The 18,197-nt window shown below is 39.8% G+C and overlaps 1 protein-coding gene across 4 annotated transcripts in view; it reads left to right on the top strand.

Annotated features, from left to right (window-relative positions):
- Positions 1-1,360: 1,360 nt before the first annotated feature.
- LOC127623024 (RNA-binding protein Musashi homolog 1) overlaps positions 1,361-18,197 on the top strand; it is a 39,695-nt gene continuing 22,858 nt past the window's right edge. For 2 of the 4 annotated variants that reach the window (XM_052097240.1, XM_052097244.1), the window contains exons 1-7: positions 1,361-1,453; positions 2,010-2,050; positions 2,703-2,784; positions 2,887-2,971; positions 13,737-13,778; positions 14,546-14,587; positions 15,797-15,889. In XM_052097240.1, coding sequence (XP_051953200.1) covers positions 1,392-1,453; positions 2,010-2,050; positions 2,703-2,784; positions 2,887-2,971; positions 13,737-13,778; positions 14,546-14,587; positions 15,797-15,889 — 447 coding nt within the window. In that variant the 5' untranslated portion in view covers positions 1,361-1,391. The remainder of the gene's footprint in view (positions 1,454-2,009; positions 2,051-2,702; positions 2,785-2,886; positions 2,972-13,736; positions 13,779-14,545; positions 14,588-15,796; positions 15,890-18,197) is intronic. The other 2 variants (XM_052097248.1, XM_052097254.1) reach the window with 1 other exon arrangement.

Genomic DNA, 18,197 nt, shown 5'->3' on the forward strand with positions numbered 1-18,197 from the left:
TGATGGGAAGTGCATAATGGGCCGATGAGAAACATGAATGGGAAAAATACTTCCGAAACTTAGACGGCTGAATAAGTGGGAGGGGACTGTTCCACTTTATGCCTAGCTACATGCTAGAACGTGTTAGCAATACAGAGTTTCATGCTAAAACATGCTACTACTACCAAGCTACATGTTAGCAACCCCTAGGTACATGTTAAAACATGCTAGCAATATGTTAGCGACCCATAGCAACATGATAGCAACCCCTAGCAACATGTGAACAACCCTTAGCTACATGCTAAAACATGTTAGTTTAATGGTAGCCAGCTGGTAGGTGTGCAGTGTGTAAACCTCACTCCGCTGGCCTCAAGAGGCACCCTTGCAACTGATGCTAGGTGCTGTAGCCTTTAGCCTCCTCTTTAGTACACCTGCCTCCCATGCTGGAGACGCCGGTTCGAATCCTGTTTGGAGTGGGTCGAGCAGGACCGGATACAGTGGTGCCGTGACCCGGATGGGAGTGAGGTTTTTGGGGGTGAGTGTAACGGGAGCCAGCTGGAATGTGATTGATTTGCGGTATGTGTAAACCTCTTTCCCCTGGCCTCGAGAGGTGCAATAGCGACAGATGCTAGACGCTGTAGCCTTTAGCCTCTTTGTTAGTGCACCCGCCTCCCATGCTGGGGACGCCGGTTCGAATCCCCCTCCAGCAGGACCAGTTATATTAGCAATGTCTAGCTACATGTAATTACATGCTAGTAATGTCTAGCTATCTTTGACTTTTCTATCTATCTACATTAGCAATGCCTAGCTACATGTAATTACGTGCTAGTAATCTCTAGCTATCTTTGACTTTTCTATCTGATGCTAGACACTGTAGCCTTTAGCCTCTTTGTTAGTGCGCCCACCTCCCATGCTGGGGACGCCATTTCGAATCCCCCTCTGAGCGGGTCCAGCAGGACCGGTTACATTAGCAATGCCTAGCTACATATAATTACATGCTAGTAATGTCTAGCTATCTTTGACTTTTCTATCTATCTATCTATCTATCTATCTATCTATCTATCTATCTATCTATCTATCTATCTATCTATCTATCTATCTATCTATCTATCTATCTATCTATCTATCTATCTATCTCTTCAGACATACCATGTTTCGGTTCTGCACAAGGAGCTCTAAAATAGGTTCTGCTACTGTACAAAGCACGGAGGGCGGGAACGAGGACTGAGGCGTGACAGACAACAAGAGTCCGGGAAAGGCGGGGCGGGGTCTGAGAGAGTGCGCAAACCACGCTCGGCCCCTCCTCCTCCAGACAGGCCCTCCCTCCCCCACCCTCTCTGGCCAGCCGCTCTTGATTTGGATACTCCTTGCTTCCCTTCGGCTCGCAGTCCGGGAAACAGAGGGACACAGGAATGGACACGGAAGGGAGTCAGAGCAGCCTGTCGTCCGTACAGGACTCCCCGCACGACCCCTGGTAAAGCGCTCTGCTTGAGTTTTTATCGCGAATTGGAGATATATGTATACACCTGAGAGTTTTGGAGATTTAAAAGAGACCTCCGGAGACAAAAGAGAGACAAGCGTGCGTCCCATCATGAAAGAATGAAAATAGAAACAATGTAACAGCCAGACAGGACCCTCAGGCTCAATTGTTTCCATGGTCGCTCTTTCCAGGACGCGCTCTGTTACATTGATTCCATTTGTTACATTCGCAACTGTTACATTGTTTCCATCATGTTATACAGTTACATTCTATTTCCCCCGTTCAAATTGGGGCTGAACTTCATTAATTTAACTTGTTACTTTTTAGTGAAAAGCAAAAATTAAACTGCGCCTGCATTGGAAATAACGGCGCCCCATCCATCACACCATCAACATGGCCGAATTCCACTTTTCCACTTTTATTCATTGTGATTTTTTTTTTCTTTTATTGCTGAATTTCCAAGTGCATCAACATTCTTTAACGTATTCGGAGACATTTAGACATCTAGTTTGCTCCGGTCTGATTCCCTTTCTGTTTTTCCTCCTTTCAGCAAAATGTTCATCGGCGGGCTGAGCTGGCAGACGACACAAGGTGAGAGACATGCGTGGTTTTCTTGTCCGGTGTGCTACTTCCCACTAAAAAGTCCCATCCGTAGGTTGCAGTGCATAATGGCAGATTGAACATTATTTCAGACGAGCCCATACCATTTCTCTCTCTCTCTCTTATATATGTATGTTACTTTGATTACAAATGTGGTTGTTCAGCTAGAAACAGAATGCAAATAGTTTATGCGACGTGAAATCAAAGCTTGCATTCAACACGGATGAGCCTTAAGCATTGGCCATTTATCATACTATGTCTAAACCAATACAGAATATGCCAAATCTGGGTTCCTGTAATGTCACCTAAAATACTTCCTCGAAATCTACACTGGATATATAATGAGATCGTGGTGATTTGAGGTGAAAGCAAGGGCGCACAGTAAGCACAGTAGTGTATTTGAATAAACACGAACAGACCCTGTGGAAAAGTCTCTCTTTCAGTGCATTCACAGCACACGGGTATACTGGATGCCCATGTTGTTATTCAAATGCCTAGTTTAACTTATAATAAGAATGTTTACAAAGGACAAGCATTAAGGACTATTGTTTTGATGCAAAGTGATCAAAGATGCATGCACGTGCACCATTTTTAAGGCAAAACTGACGTTATATACTAAATGCATTGCGTTTTCTTTCTCCAGAGGGGCTGAAGGAATACTTCTGTAAATTTGGCGAGGTGAAGGAGTGTATGGTGATGCGGGATCCGGTTACGAAGCGATCGAGGTGAGAGGGGGAGGCGCGCGCACACATCCCCGCGCTCGCGCCACACGGCTAACATGTTTATTTGTGTTATGCATAATTTCCTTTTTTTTTTTTTTTGCACAGGGGGTTCGGATTTGTCACCTACGTAGACCAGGCCGGCGTGGATAATGTTTTGGCCCAAAACAGACACGAGCTGGATTCGAAAACTGTGAGTTGTTTTTATTAGGCCTACTTTTATGCCATGTATGCAATGCTTCATATCAGTGTCAGTATATTGCAAACGTTTTATGAAAAACCCAAAAGCAGTATGTATTGTGAACTACAGTTCTAGCATGCTCTTATGTAGGTCTGTGTGTCGTCCCACCTGCACAATTACATTCCTTTTCATTGTTTTCGAAGCAGTTGCAATGCGAGACAACTGAAATTACATGCACTTTCAAGGGATCGATGCTTGTGGCAGTTTTCATTTTTAAGAGAATTCTAATTCGCGCGGACTCGCATGCATTCAGCGCGAGGACAGTTCCTCCCTGTCTGTCTCCGTGTGTCTCCCGCCCACCGCGCAGGAACGCGCGCCACATGAAAGCGTTCTTTCGTCCTTTTCATCCTCATGGCAACCAGGGGAGCGAAACAGGGCATGCTCAAACTTTTAAAAATCTTCCAGGATGTGATCAAGACTCCAAATGTTGTGGTAAAACTACCTTAAGAACTGTAAATGTTTGAGAGAATTTTGGAACAGTTGCTCAAATACCATATTATTAATAGAAAAATAAACCATTGAAAACTATAGTAAATACAATATAGAGCATTTTTGAGTGTCTATCTTTTAGTCTACATCATTGGTTCTTGACTGTCTTTGCCGTCGGCTTACAAACGTGAACAAAACATCCCTAAAATCAAACATTGATATGAATCAATATGGCCATGAACTGCATTGAGAGAGTTTTTATAGTCAAAACAAGTGTCAAAAAAATCTACCAGTGCTGAAGAACTAATCCAAAGTATTTAGATTACATTACTGACCTTGAGTAATCTAACAGAGTACATTACACATTAAGTTTTCAGCATGTGTTCTGTAATCTGTAGTGGATACATTTCAAACGTAACCCTCCCAAACCTGTTAGCATCTGAACAGATCTGCATCCCATCCCACTGATGCAAACTATAGTAATACCGTGGTAAACTATAGTAATACCGTGGTAAACTATAGTAATACCATGGTAAACTATAGTAATACCGTGGTATTCATTTAGGAAATTTACCATACCATTTAAATATTTCCTCTGATACATCTCTGAACCATGGTACTATCAGAGTACTTTTTTTCAATGTGTATTTGTTTGATATATTAACCAAATGTTTTTGAATAAAAGTTAATCTACATGAAGCAGACTTGTAATATAACGAAACCTAGTACATTTTACACTCCCGAACTTTTGCCCACATTGCACAGAGTGGCGTGCTGTCTAGTAGCTCGATTTGAATAAGCGCCCAGGATGTGTTTGAATATGTGGGTCCAGTACGTCATTCGTGGCTCTTTTGTCAGGACTGTGTGTTTGCTGATAAAACCAGCCAGAATTTTACTACAAAGATGGCACGGACATCCCCTTCCAAACTGTTTGTGTGTGTGTGTGTTAGTTGGGGGGGGGGGGTCTTTTCGTGAATTTGTTTGTATTAATATTTGGGCTGTGTTGTGTCTTGTTCCTCATCTTTTCACATAAGAGAATGAAAACTGATCAATGAGGTGCACTGAATCGTGTTTGGACACATATTCTGGGATAGCTTGGAACGTTTTGGAAGAAGGGTTTTTGCTGCTATTAATGGTGACTTAAACAGCACTGCTGTGCTGAGAGACTCAGCTTGGCAACACTTTAGACACCAGTGCCACTGGGTTTTGGCCATGTGGGACTACATCACCATAACAACTTTGTTGGTTATCTGAAAGTGAGCAAGTTACACACTCCTCACCACAGCCATTAAAGGACTATTCCCTGTTCAATGGCAGTTCAGCTCAATCGACAGCATTTGTGGCATAATGTTGCTTACCACAAAAAATTATTTGACTTTTCCCTCCTTTTCTGTAAAAAAGCAAATATCAAGGTTACGGTGAGACACATACAATGGAAGAGAAAGTGCCATTTTTTAGAGGTTTTAAAAGCAGAAATTTAAAGCTTATAATTTTATAAAAGCCCTTATGTCAGTTCTTTTTTATTTCAGCTGGAAAGTTGTTTAAATTGTAGTTTTTGTGACCGTTTTAGGGTTTATGGCATGGAAACAGTTGTAACGTTGGATATAACTTTACACAGAAAAGGCCAAAAAGCAATTTTATCACACTAAAATCATGCTATATTGTTTCTCTCGTGTGGCTTTACTTTTGAAACAGTGAGTATTTTACGTTTACGGATTGGCCCCATTCACCCATTGTAAGTGTCTAACTGTACCCCAGATTTTAGCTTTTTTTTAAAGAAAAGAATGGGGGGGCCCTGGGGTGGCTCAGTGAGTAAAGACACTGCTACCACACATGGAGTCGCGAGTTCGAATCCAGGGTGTGCTAAGTGACTCCAGCCAGGTCTCCTAAGCAACCAAATTGGCCCAGTTGCTAGGGAGGGTAGAGTCACATGGGGTAACCTCCTCGTGGCCGCTATAATGTGTGGTTCTCGCTCTCGGAGGGGTGCGTGGTGAGTTGTGCGTGGATGCCGCGGAGAATAGCGTGAAGCCTCCACATGCACTAGGTCTCCGCGGTAACGCGCTCAACAAGCCACACGATAAGATGCACGGATTGATGGTCTCAGATGTCTTGTGCAGATGTGTAGAATAAAGTACATACTACATGTTGAAAAAAAAAGAGTATAGTTGTTGTTAGACCCATTTTCGTGGTTTGTGGGCAAAATCAAAATCAGCCTGATCTCATGAAAGTTACGTGACTGTGACATTTTTTTGCAAAATGGTAGTACGTAGTTCATTAAACGTATCACAGCAGTTTCAAAGTGAAATGTCCACTGTATAGCACTAAAAGCGAGTTAAATGCTCTCCCAAACAGATGAGGTTTATAAAGTTAATGCTCTAGAGTTTTAAATCAATAAAACGGACCACCCTATACCTAACCGATAGTGCCTTAAAAGCAAATGTGACGTAAAAAACGCAATCACGTCATTTTATGGTGCTTCTATGACACTTTCGGTTCTTGAGTCATCTTGCGTGCTCTTCAGGACTCATATCATTTACATCGCAAGTGCAACGCTCTATCAGTTGAGCCACCGTGTGATTTGATCACTCTTGAACAAGCTTGTAAATGTAGTTTTGTTATATAATGCAAACATTCAAATTCAAAGTCAAGTGCTATTGTAAGTGTTGAGATGTCATAAGACAGCATTGAGTGAGGAACAGGATGAAAAGTAAGTGTTTATGAACTGATAATCTGCCGTTTGTCTCGTGATTTGTGTGAAAGTTAATAAAAGTCGTTGTTGCTGTAGCGCATCTAGTGTTCATTTCACTAGGAAACTGCTGCTTTACTGTATACAAGCCACATAAAAATCCTTTTATAGTAACGTGCCCACAATATATATATATATATACAGTAAAGTCCATACCGATGTTCTTTTATACTTAGTATTATATAACAACATAGTATTATATACACATTAAGTTTAAATGTGTGTATTTTATTTAAGTTTGAAGTCATGATGTAAAGAGCAATCTGATTCGGATAGCTAAGACATTAATCATAAACCACTGTCATTTATGCTACATTTAAAGCACAACTCCATAGCAGTCATAACATATAGTTTTCTGTTAGAATTGTGTGCATGTGTGCTATAGTGCAAAGGCTAACCATTGTGTTAATGATGTATTGATGGGTTCGAATGGCCTTTTCGCATGCTGTTTGAGCCTCTGTTGTGTTAATGTTTTCGTGGGGGTTGCTGTGGGTTATTAGGTCACTCTATTGGGGTCTGAAAGACTGCATGGGGAGCATTCGCAACAGGAGGAAGCTATTTTGATAGATAAGACAAAACAGCTCCTTGTCAACTTTTGGCTGTGTTTTGTGATTCCGGAAAAACTGTAGAAGCATCGAAAGCAGACTGTAAAACAGATGGCAGTAGACGCTGTTTTATATGATATTTGATGTGGTTGTAAAGTTGTGCATGCGACAGCAAAGCTTCTCCATGCTTTCTGTCAATATATAACAGGTTCTGTCGTTCTGAAGCCTTTTTCTGTGTTTTTCTGTATGCCTTGCCTTCAACATCCATGCCGAGAAATTCGGATATCATGAGAGAGAAAGAGAGTTTGGGAGATTCCGTGTTGAAAATAGAAGAATGTGCCATGCCGAGAGGGTTTTTTTTTTCATGCTATGGGCCCTCAGAAGTAAAGAGTGAAAGAGGATAGGTTGAAAGAGGGGTGTTTGAGTGCTGCAAATGAGTGGTCATATTGTCCAATCTCATAAAAGTAAGGCTAAACTATAAACAGACAGTCATCTGTTGTACCGGCAGACAGTTTCTCCTGTGTTAGTCAAGCACCAAAATCGAACGAAACACTTGACTAGTGTTCAAAATGACTCTTTATTCGTGTGTGTTTTGAAGCAAAATGTGTGTTTGTAGGCAAATGGAGGGATGTTTCTTAGAGACTTGTGGATGTGTTGTAGATTGTGGTGGAATACACTACTAGTCAAAAGTTTTGTTCCCCCCAAATGTTATAATAATTGTTAAGTCATAATTAAGCAATAACACAAATGGAAGTATGAGAATTATAAAGTGACCAAAACATGTTAAACAAATCAAAACATTTCATTTCAGCATTGCACACTCTTGTTTATTCTCTCAAGCAACTTCATGAGGTGTTTCCTGTTACACGTGTTGCTTATTCAGATTTGCAATGAAAGCTATTTGTATGTTCAGTCATTCCTGAAATTGCTTTTTACATTTTATTGCACATTCAGCTCTGACATGTGTGTTTAGCGATGTACTTACAAGTTATATCATTCATACAGTGATTATATCAGTGTATGTATGAAAACATAAAGGTTCACCCCCTTTGGGAAGAAAGCTGATGTTACTTTTGTAACACTTGTAGCTTGATGGTTCATGTAGTGCTTCACAATTATGTCAAACATAATAATATTAATAATAATAATTGCTGATTTTAATTTTGAGTAATACAACTGACATTAAAATACTACTTGTGTAGATGAACTGAATGCAATATTTTTATGTAGGCTACAAATCCAAAACAAACCCAGAACTGTTTCTGAATGACTTTATAGTAGGCTTGGGATCGATGCCGTTTTCACGTATCGATAATCAGAAGATTTTTCCGATGATTATCAATATTTATCTGGATTTTTAGACAGAAATAGGGCTACACATTGCAGAATAGTCTTGGTCTGTTCAAACACATTTCTCAACACAACTTTGGTAAAGTGTGAGTGGCTGGGTTCATTAAAGTGGGTTGCACAGCGGACATGTCTATCAAATGACATGGCACGTCCTAAAATTCACGCACACGCTTTTGCCATCGCTGGATGATACATTGTGTATCTTTCATATAGCCTACACAATGTATTTTCAGTTACAGGTATGTCTTTTTGTGGTTTGACAGCTTGAATGAAAGGGATATTGCATAATAAACGTTTGAACCAGTTTCATACACTAACCTGCGAACTCAGGTTTTGTTTATTCTTGAAGAAGTACAAAAACCTTTGTGACTTTGGACTGCCATCAGCTCGTAATGTGTGTGTGATATCTGTGCCTTATCAGTGCCGCGACCGGCTTCAGTAAATGTTATGTCGCCCCCTTGTGGTCTCCCAAAGCTATTACTTTCTCTGCATTATTTGGGGTAGCTTGCCATTTTTAATAATTCAGAGGGAACCCCATCGCTTAATGTTTGACAGCGGAAAAACAAATGTTTGAAAAGCCTGCAGCTGTCGCAACATATCCAAATGCACAGCTGCCATTGTATCATCTCCATAGGAACAGTTTAAGCATCTCCACCTCTTGTCCACATTGTGCATTCACAAAATCCTTCTAAAATTTTGAGATATCGCAGACAGCACACACACATCAAAGCTAGTGTTTAATCTTCACCCTGCGTGCTGCGAATGATACACAAACCTGCGTTTATACACAGAAACCCTAACATTCACTTAAAATCCCTAATAGTTGTGTAATATAATGTGATTCGAATTTGAAGTGCTTAATTGGCTATGGATCTGAAAATGGCAATTTCTGCTGAACACGTAAATGTTCATAAATGTTTTTTTACTGATATAAAAAGGTGACTTATATACTGTAGATTAATGCAATACATATGACCATATTTAATATATGTAACATATTTTTTAAACACTAGGGTGGGATTTACATTTGTAGATAAATGTTCAAATATATGAACTTTATTTGTATTTGTTCATTTATGGCCAGATTGAAATATGAATAATTATTGAATCTTCATTTGTGTTTTTAGTTTACAGATTTATTGTACTTCTATTTTAACCTTAGATAAGACTTCTTGCATTGTCTGAGGCAACACATTTTAATACAAAAATTAGTAAGCGTCTTCCAATACCCACAGGTTTCACGTAAATGCATAGTATTTTTGTGTGCATATATTGATTTAATTTTTTCTGCATATTCAGTTATTATGCACTAAAATATTTACATGTAATTGCATTTACAATGTAACTAACACAATTAGAGAGGTATATAATGATGAGTTTTTTTCACTGCAAATGAACCCCACAAAACGCAGCAAATTGCATCGCAAAATATGAGAAAATCCACAGGAAATTCAGTCATTTTGGGCAGCGTTCATGTATTTACTTCTCGTGAGATGCACTGTTTATATTCGATATGCCCTTAAATTTAAAGGAGATTTTTGGACAAAATTATTAATTGAAGATTGGACAGTTTTGTAGGATGTATCATGGAGAATCAACTAGTTATACAGTGATCCCTTTGAGATTACCAGCATCTTTCCATAACCTAAACTTTTTTTTTCTTCAATTATTTAAATATGTATTGTGTACATTTAGTGTTCATTGAAGCAATTTTATGTACATCTCATTTGTTGTAAAAAAAATTGTATTATGTACATATCAGCATTATATCAGCAATCAGCCACCTTGCTTTTTAGATACCTGTATTGGCATCAGCCATTACAAAATCCATATCGGTCGACCACTAGATTCAACTCAAGGACACTTGACAATGATTCAGTTGAGGGTCCCATCTGAGCGCTTGAGTGCATCATTGAGGCGTGAAAGTGAAGCAAACTGTTTGTGTGTGTGGTGATACACTACTGTACTGCTCGATTTCGCAGTAGATTCTGAAGATTAGCTCTCAAATGCTGATAGCATAGAGAGGTGCGACGCTGCACAATTCCCTGGCTGTAATTAGTATGGATTGCCAAAGCAACTAATCGGATTGAGGGAAACAAACTGGATTGCATTTTCGAGGCAGCTACATAGCTAAAGCCTCTCCTGAGATTTTGCACCATGCTAACACACACACAAACACACTCACTTTTGTTCCGTCTTGGTCAGGGTGTGGGGTTGTTGAGCCTCATTAACGAGCATCATTAGCTATTTGCTTTGCCATTGTTCTTCCACGCACAGTGACTTTGATTGCCCGGTCACATAGACCGAGCCCTGCCGATATTTTGTTTCTGCCATTTAAATGTATTTGGTTTGAACACAGCCTGTGTATGTATTACTTTAACTTCAGGCACTTTTAGCACTGTGGATATCTGGAAAGGAAAGTCTCATTAAAACATTTTTCACACTCTAAATAAATGTTTCTATTTATTTTAATTTGTCCCAGAATTTGTCATTTTTGGTCATTTTGTATCCACTGAAAGTTTAATATTGAAAGTTTGGGTCTGGGACATTGGAAAAATCAGTAACATCTATACAAAAAAGGCATTTGGAAAGTGGCAAATGTTAACGAGGAAGCCTGGTAAAAAGTTTCCATGTCAGTTTTAATGTGACCTTCGAATAACAAAAAAAGTTTTGAATAAAAATCAAACACTGGGTCATAAAAGTGACCTAATGTAAGTTAGAGGAACACCCATATATGGGATGCCCTGATATAGAAATTTTGGCAGATACAGATTGCTTGGTTGTGTCCGGTATAATGTTTTGGCTGAAATTATAAATCGATATGATTTTATTAGCTCTAAAGAAAAAGCAGCGATCACATTATAGCTTTTAGCTGTTTGTCCTTTTGAAACATGGCATTGAAAAATGCATTGCTGTTTGAAGAAATAGCCCTGATATTATCTGTTTGCAATAATTTAAAAAGCACTAAAGCTGCGTCCCAAACGACACACTATACACTATGCACTTGCAAAATATACTATGCACTCAGCCATGCAGTGTATGAAGTTTTAAAGTGTTGTATTGTCCCAAATGAAACACTTACCAGATTTTTACTACACGTAAGCATTCGCCGTTTAACAGCTGATGGAAGTGACTGTTCAAGCACACGTGATGTGTTGCCGTTAGCTTTAGCGCGTTAGCCAACCTTAGCTCAACACTTGTATCTTAAACACTTCTTTTTGCAGCACACTTTGCACACTGTACGTTACAAAATATGATATATGTCATCATGAAACAGAGGATGAATCCTTCCCTCAAAATCCAAACACATGTGGTCACAGGAGATGTATTTAAGTGACCAGTTGTAAACAGCCAAGTGTCTCACCTGACCACATGTGATAGGATCACCCGAAACGCATCTTAATATCAGGGAAACAGGGTCAAAGTTTACTGGTCTGGATGGTTACTAGGAGGTTGCATATTGGCCAACGCCCAAGCCTCTATGATATTCTGGTTTCTAGATGACTCGGGTCCCTCTTTCAGTTTAAGTCTGAGGAAGGTTTTGCACCCTAGCAACATAAGGGTGACAGAGTTTTCATTTTTGGGTGTATTGCTTTTTTAAGATTTAACACAAAGTATAATTTGGTTTGATTTGTTGATCATTGTGTGGGGTGAAAGGCGAGCTGTGTGTGTGTGTCCCGTGAGGGGGTGGACCTCTCTCCGTCCCATCTGTTTGGGGTACATCTTTGTCCTCATAATTAATGAAAGCAGAGGGGCCTTCTTGCAAGCACACACACGCACACACACACAACGCCATGAGCTTTTCACTACCATGTTTTGTTTTAGATGAATTGCTGTCTCTCTCTCTCTCTCTCTCTCTTTCTGTATCTCTTGTTGTTTTCATTCACTTTTTTTTGTTTCACTCTTTCGTGCTCATTAATTTGCCCTCGCCCCCTTCCTGCCTCTCTCAATCTCTCCCCTCTGTTCCTTCTCTCCGTGTTCTCTCCGTTTGTCCTCCCTCTCCGCTCTGAGGGCAGATTGGATGGTGGGCTCGGCTGTGCCTGCCCTCAGCCCTGATATGTTTGGAAACAGATCAGTTCCAGTAACCTGTGAAAGGAGTAGCCTTCAACAACACACACTTGTGTGCTAATATCAGTTTGTCCTTACTCTGTGATAACAAAAACTGTAGCGATATTTTCTCGTGCACCACCAAGCGTTGTTTTGGAAGCCTTGGTTATCTTCTGATGTTATCATGTGTTTGAAGGACATATAATGCACAAGAAGCAAAACAGCAGAATATTCATATATTTGACAGTACTATATAACCTACATTAGTTAGTAAATAGTTAATTGGCATAGCAATGCCCTGCAACCACCCACAACACCCTTGCATTGTAGTGGTGAGTTGTGCACGATCAAAAACTACTCACATTTTCTTCAGAAGATTTTAAAATCGAGGTTGTTTCATTGTAGTTTATTTGGCACACACAAATGTAATGGTACTTTTCCTCTGCATAAATGCACTTATATAGCACCTTTTTAACCTTAACGAGATTCAAAGGGCTTTACACTGTGACTCATTCACACACACATTCATACACCAATGGCAGCAGAGCTGCCATGCAAGGTACTAGCCTGCCATTGGGAGCAACTTGGGGTTCAGTGTCTTGCCCAAGGACACTTTGCCATGTGGAGTCGTGTGGGCCAGGATTCGATTAGTGGCCGACCCGCTCTACCAACTGAGCCACAGCCGCCCATCGGTTTGACTCGACTCGCTTTAGTGCCGCTTCAACGTGGGTGGAATTATTGGCTGATCGTCATAGTTGCGACGCCTCTACTGCCATGACATCATCTTAAACGCAATAAACAATAACACGACTGCTAGCTGTTAGCTACTAGCTCATTGTGCTGCATAAAGCAGTTGTTGCATGTTGATTTTACACAAGTGTAACAGTTAAATTGGCCTGGTTGTTTTAGAAGCAAGTTTCCAGTAGCTGTTCAACTAAATAAAGTGAAGCTTTCAAGCAGAGTATAGAGTTAACGTAACAAAACGTACCATCCTCCATCTTGAACTCCAGCCGTGGCTGAGTCCAGGGCACTCTCCCTCCCATTGCTCGCCGGTCTAGATAGAGTCCATTAGGTCGAACCACTTCCACTTTTCCTTGATGGTTCTGTAGTCACATTTTTACTTTTCCCTACACTGTTGGTAGGTCCGGTGGTGTGCGGCCAACAGCTGAGACACTTCGTGAAAGACTTTTTCGTTTTCGCTCATTGCTAACAAGAGGAACGTCTGCACCTCGTTTATTGACCACGGCATGGTTTTGCGCACAGCCATTTCTTTTTTACAATTCGAAAGTCGCATGAACAAACGACACTGCTATCGCTGTTGCTAACTTTAAAACTAGCGGACTGATGTCGCGTGTCGCAAATCCAGTGATGATTCTCTCGGACCAATCAGTGATCTGCAGGGTTTTGACATCACATTTAGTATCGGCTCGGCTCGCTTGGAACCTCGACCCAAGTGGTACTAAAAAAAGTACCAAGTACCAGATACTATCCACAGTGGAAAACTACCCAAAAAGCGAGAAGAGTCGAGTCGAGCTGTACCGTGCAGTGGAAAAGCCCCATTTCATTCTGACCTCCTCTTTTTGTTTTTGTATCTGTTTAGTGTTTGACGTGTACAGGTTTGGCAGAGGCTTGGCATCATAAGGTGACTATAAGTGTAGTATAGTGACTTTGAACTGAAATCATAGTACTAAAACTGTAGACACTGGCAAGATCAACATCGTAGACGTTGGCTGGACCGCATCAATAGAACGCTGCAGTAGAACGCTGCTGTTCGCCACTTGTACAAGTGTATTTAGTTGGTGTAGAAGGTAATTTAGAAGACTGGCAGTGCATAACAGCATGGCATGGGGTGGCTAGAGATGGTTTCTAGAATTAGGAGGACTTGTAGATTTGTTTAGTGGGATTAGTTGTGCTCAGATGGGTATTGTTAAGAAATAAATTCTTTACTTTTTAAAGAATAAGCTCAACAACACTGTCATTTTTTGGTTAAATCAATTATATCTAATCATAACCATAGTTGCAATTTTTTTTGGAAAGATAATCTCAAAGCTACTGTATATATTTAAACAGAAAGCTGATAAAACATGCATTTTTTCTCTTCAGTTTATCCAGTCTGTTATGTCTCACATGATTTGAAATGGTCAAATGAGTCCACACGGGACTGAACCTGCAATTCCATCGGGAATTCCACATAAGTCCTCCTGAAATATCTGAGGGGATTTGTCCGTTATTATAACTTTCACTTGTTTCCGATTTGTACTTGCAAGACTTTTCTTTTTGTGAATTTAAATGCTTTTTGAAGTGCTTCTTGCATTTTTTTGTAATCTATTTAGCCACAGAAAAATACTTTACATGCATTATATGGTTCAAATTCCTCTCTTCCTCTCTCTCTTTCTTTCGGTCTCTCAGATTGACCCAAAGGTGGCCTTCCCTCGTCGAGCTCAGCCGAAGGTGAGTGCCATGTCTCAGATCAGGTGAACGTCACAGGTGCCGTGATGTCATGTGTCACCTCTCATCACGAACACGCCGATTATTCCTGCTTATGTCACAAGACATTTAATTAGAGTTATCATAATCATTATAAGTCACTCTTATTATGCATACTCTTCAGGGTTCCCGTGATCATGAAAAACCAAGATTTTGCAGGGAATATTAAAATTGTGCCTGGAATATTCATCAGCTAGCTACTGCACTTTATGAGTAAAAGCCAGTGTTATATTACTGAAGACATATTTACGCTAATATTCAAGCAACATTCAATATTGATATCTGTCAAATAAAATTTAAATGAGTAAATAAATCTATCTATCATGAATGACTGGAAACATCATGGAAGAGTCATAGTATTTAATATGTCATAAAGTGTGGGACCCTGAGTAACCCACACCTAGTTTTACTAAGTCTACTGAAAGGAATAGTTCACCCAAAAATGTAAATTCTCTCATCATTTACTCACCTTCATGTCATCTCAGATGTGTATGACTTTCATTCTTCTACTGAACACAAATGAAGATTTTTAGAGGAGTATTTCAACTCTATAGGTCCGTACAATGCAAGTAAACTCAAAAAAGCACATAAAGGCAGCATAAAAGTAATCCATACAATTCCAGTGGTTTAATCCATGTCTTCAGAAGATATATGATCGGTGTGGGTGAGAAACAGATCCATATTTAAGTTATTTTTTACTATAAATCTCCACTTTCAAACAGCCCTCATAAGCGCTCTTCTCTCATTAGACCTCTTCTTCTTTTGTTTCTGGCGATTCACTTTCTTCGTGCATATCGCCACCTACTGGGCAGGGAGGAGAATTTCAAGTAAAAAAGGACTTAAATATTGACCTGTTTCTCACCCACACCTATCATATCACTTCTGAAGATAAGGATTAAACCACTGGAGTCATATGAAATACCTTTATGCCGCCTTTATGTGCTTATTTGTGTTAGGACCCTGTTGACATGCATTTTATGGACCTACAGAGCTGAGATATTCCTCTAAAAATCTTTGTTTGTGTTCAGAAGATGAAAGAAAATCGCACACCTCTGGGATGGCATGAGAATGTGTAAATGATGAGAGAATTTACATTTTTGGGTGTACTATTCCTTTAAGCATAGATTAATTATCTCATTATCTTGTCCGCTGTCTTTCCTCTTATTTTGTCAGTTGGTGACAAGAACAAAGAAGATCTTTGTTGGAGGACTCTCTGTCAACACCACCATTGATGATGTGAAACAGTATTTCGACCAGTTTGGAAAGGTACGTTAAACGGGCCAAGGGGCCACATCTATAGCATGCTATTTCTCAACCTGAAGTCCAATGATCATGTCAAATATTTCTTATTTCAAAAACTTCGGAATTTTCCACTCTCTTTAACCCTTGGATGATAAACAGGCTACTATACCTTTAAGACTTCTACGTACAGTATCAATGACCTCTGTTATGATTGGCTTACCTCCACGCACCGGAGTACTTCACATTTTGAATGTCAAGGCTGGCCAAGTTTCTGAATATGTTAATGAGCTCATGGTTGTGACCTCATAATGATATCCTAATGAGACATTTTTGCAGTTTAGTATCAATAAATGGTCTTGGCACTCTTGAAGTCGCTTTTAAAAATGTATGAATTTCATTAGGTAACAAAACATCAAACCAAGTGTCATTTGCAAACAAATTATGTTAGACCTTTTTTAACAATTAACTTCACCATTTTTGCCATGACATTTAATCAACTGGTGTCAAAGTGATTTTAAGTGGATGTATGAAGTCAGTTCCCCTCAAGTTGAAGTTGCTTGAAAAGAGTGTGCATGCGATCTATTCTTTTAAATATTATTTTGTTATATAATATATAAAGATATTCAAAATTGTGTAAGTGTGCCTTTAGTGACCAAACTGGACCACTGTTTAATGCTACCCAATAATGTGCCTCCGATATGGGTTTTCTTAAACAAAAAGGTGAAGAATGTACTCTCTCTGTTTCAGTACTCAAGAACACATGAGATCTCTTTTATGCTCTGTGTGCCTCCACTTGTTTGATTTGTTAGTGTCATATTCTGTGTCTGTAGTGAAGAATTGGTGTCTCGGTTGGAGATGGAGTTCTTGTGTAGCTGCTTTTCTTTTGTGTGCGAGTGGCACACTGAGTTGAATACTGGACAACAGAGTGAAAAGAAAGAGTTCAGCGTTTGAGCAGAGATAGGGGACGAGTGAGGGAGGAGGTGTGCCCTCTGTGGGCCAAGGGCACGAGAAGAGAGAGAGAGAGAGACAAGGGAAGAATACACAACAAAGGGAAGTTTGAGCTTGAGCGGTTTGAAAGTGACGTCCTTTAAAATTTTTGTAAACTAACCAAACTTTTAGAAGAAGTAAAAGGACACAACACAACTGGTCAGGACCATTTAATATAATATATTTATGGGTGATTCATAGGGTTGGGAACTGAGAACTGCTGGTTATTTCAAATGATTTGTTTAAATGTATACAGCACAACAAGTGACTTTTATAAGTCGGTTCTTTTGAATCTATAGTATGATACACATAGTATGACCAGTGCAGTCTGATTCTTAAACAAATGACTCTTTTGAGCTGTTTTTCTCCCATGTATATTTCAAGACCAATGTAATCTGATTCTTGAACGAATGACCCTAACGAGCTGGTTCTTTTGAATCTACATAGCGACCAGTGTAGTCGGATTCCCGAACAAATGACTCTTATGCTGAGCTGGTTCTTTTGAATCTACAGCATGACTAGTGGAGTCTGATTCCCAAACAAATTACTTTTATGAGCCGGCTCTTTTGCATCTATAGTACCATACGCACAGTGTGACCAGTGCAGTCCGATTTCCAAACAAATTACTCTTATGAGCTTTTTTTTCTTTTTTAAATCTGCATTTCAAAACATACAGCACGACCAATGTAATCTGATTCCTGGACCCTAACGAGCCGGTTCTTTTGAATCTACAGTATGAAACACACCACTACCAGTGGGATCTGATTCTCGGACAAATGACTCTTATGATGAGCCGGTTCTTTTAAATCTACATCTCGACCAGTGTAGTCCGATTTCCAAATGAATTACTCCACTGAGCCGGTTCTTTTGAATCTACAGGACTACCAGTGTAGTCCGATTCCGGAACGATTGACTCTACTGAGCCGGTTCTTTTAAATCCACATCGTGAGCAGGTTAGTCCGATTCCTGAATGAATGATTCTTATGAGCCGGTTCTTTTTAATCTACAGGACTACCAGTGTAGTCCGCTTCCCGAACGAGTGACCCTACTGAGCCGGTTCTTTTAAATCTACATCTCGACCAGTGTAGTCCGATTCCCGAACGAGTGACTCTAATGAGTCGGTTCTTTTGAATCTATAGTGCAAAACACAGCACTACCAGTGGTGTCCGATTCCCAAACGATGGAATCTATTGAGCCGATACTATTGAATCTACATCACTTCCAGTGTAGTCCAATTCATGAATGAATGACTCTTATGAGCCAGTTCTTTTAACTCTATAGTGCGAAACATACACCACAACCAGTGTAGTCGGTTTCCCGAATGAAAGACTCTTTTTAGCCGGTT

Source organism: Xyrauchen texanus, chromosome 3 (assembly GCF_025860055.1).
Source record: "Xyrauchen texanus isolate HMW12.3.18 chromosome 3, RBS_HiC_50CHRs, whole genome shotgun sequence".
NCBI classification, from domain to species: domain Eukaryota; kingdom Metazoa; phylum Chordata; class Actinopteri; order Cypriniformes; family Catostomidae; genus Xyrauchen; species Xyrauchen texanus.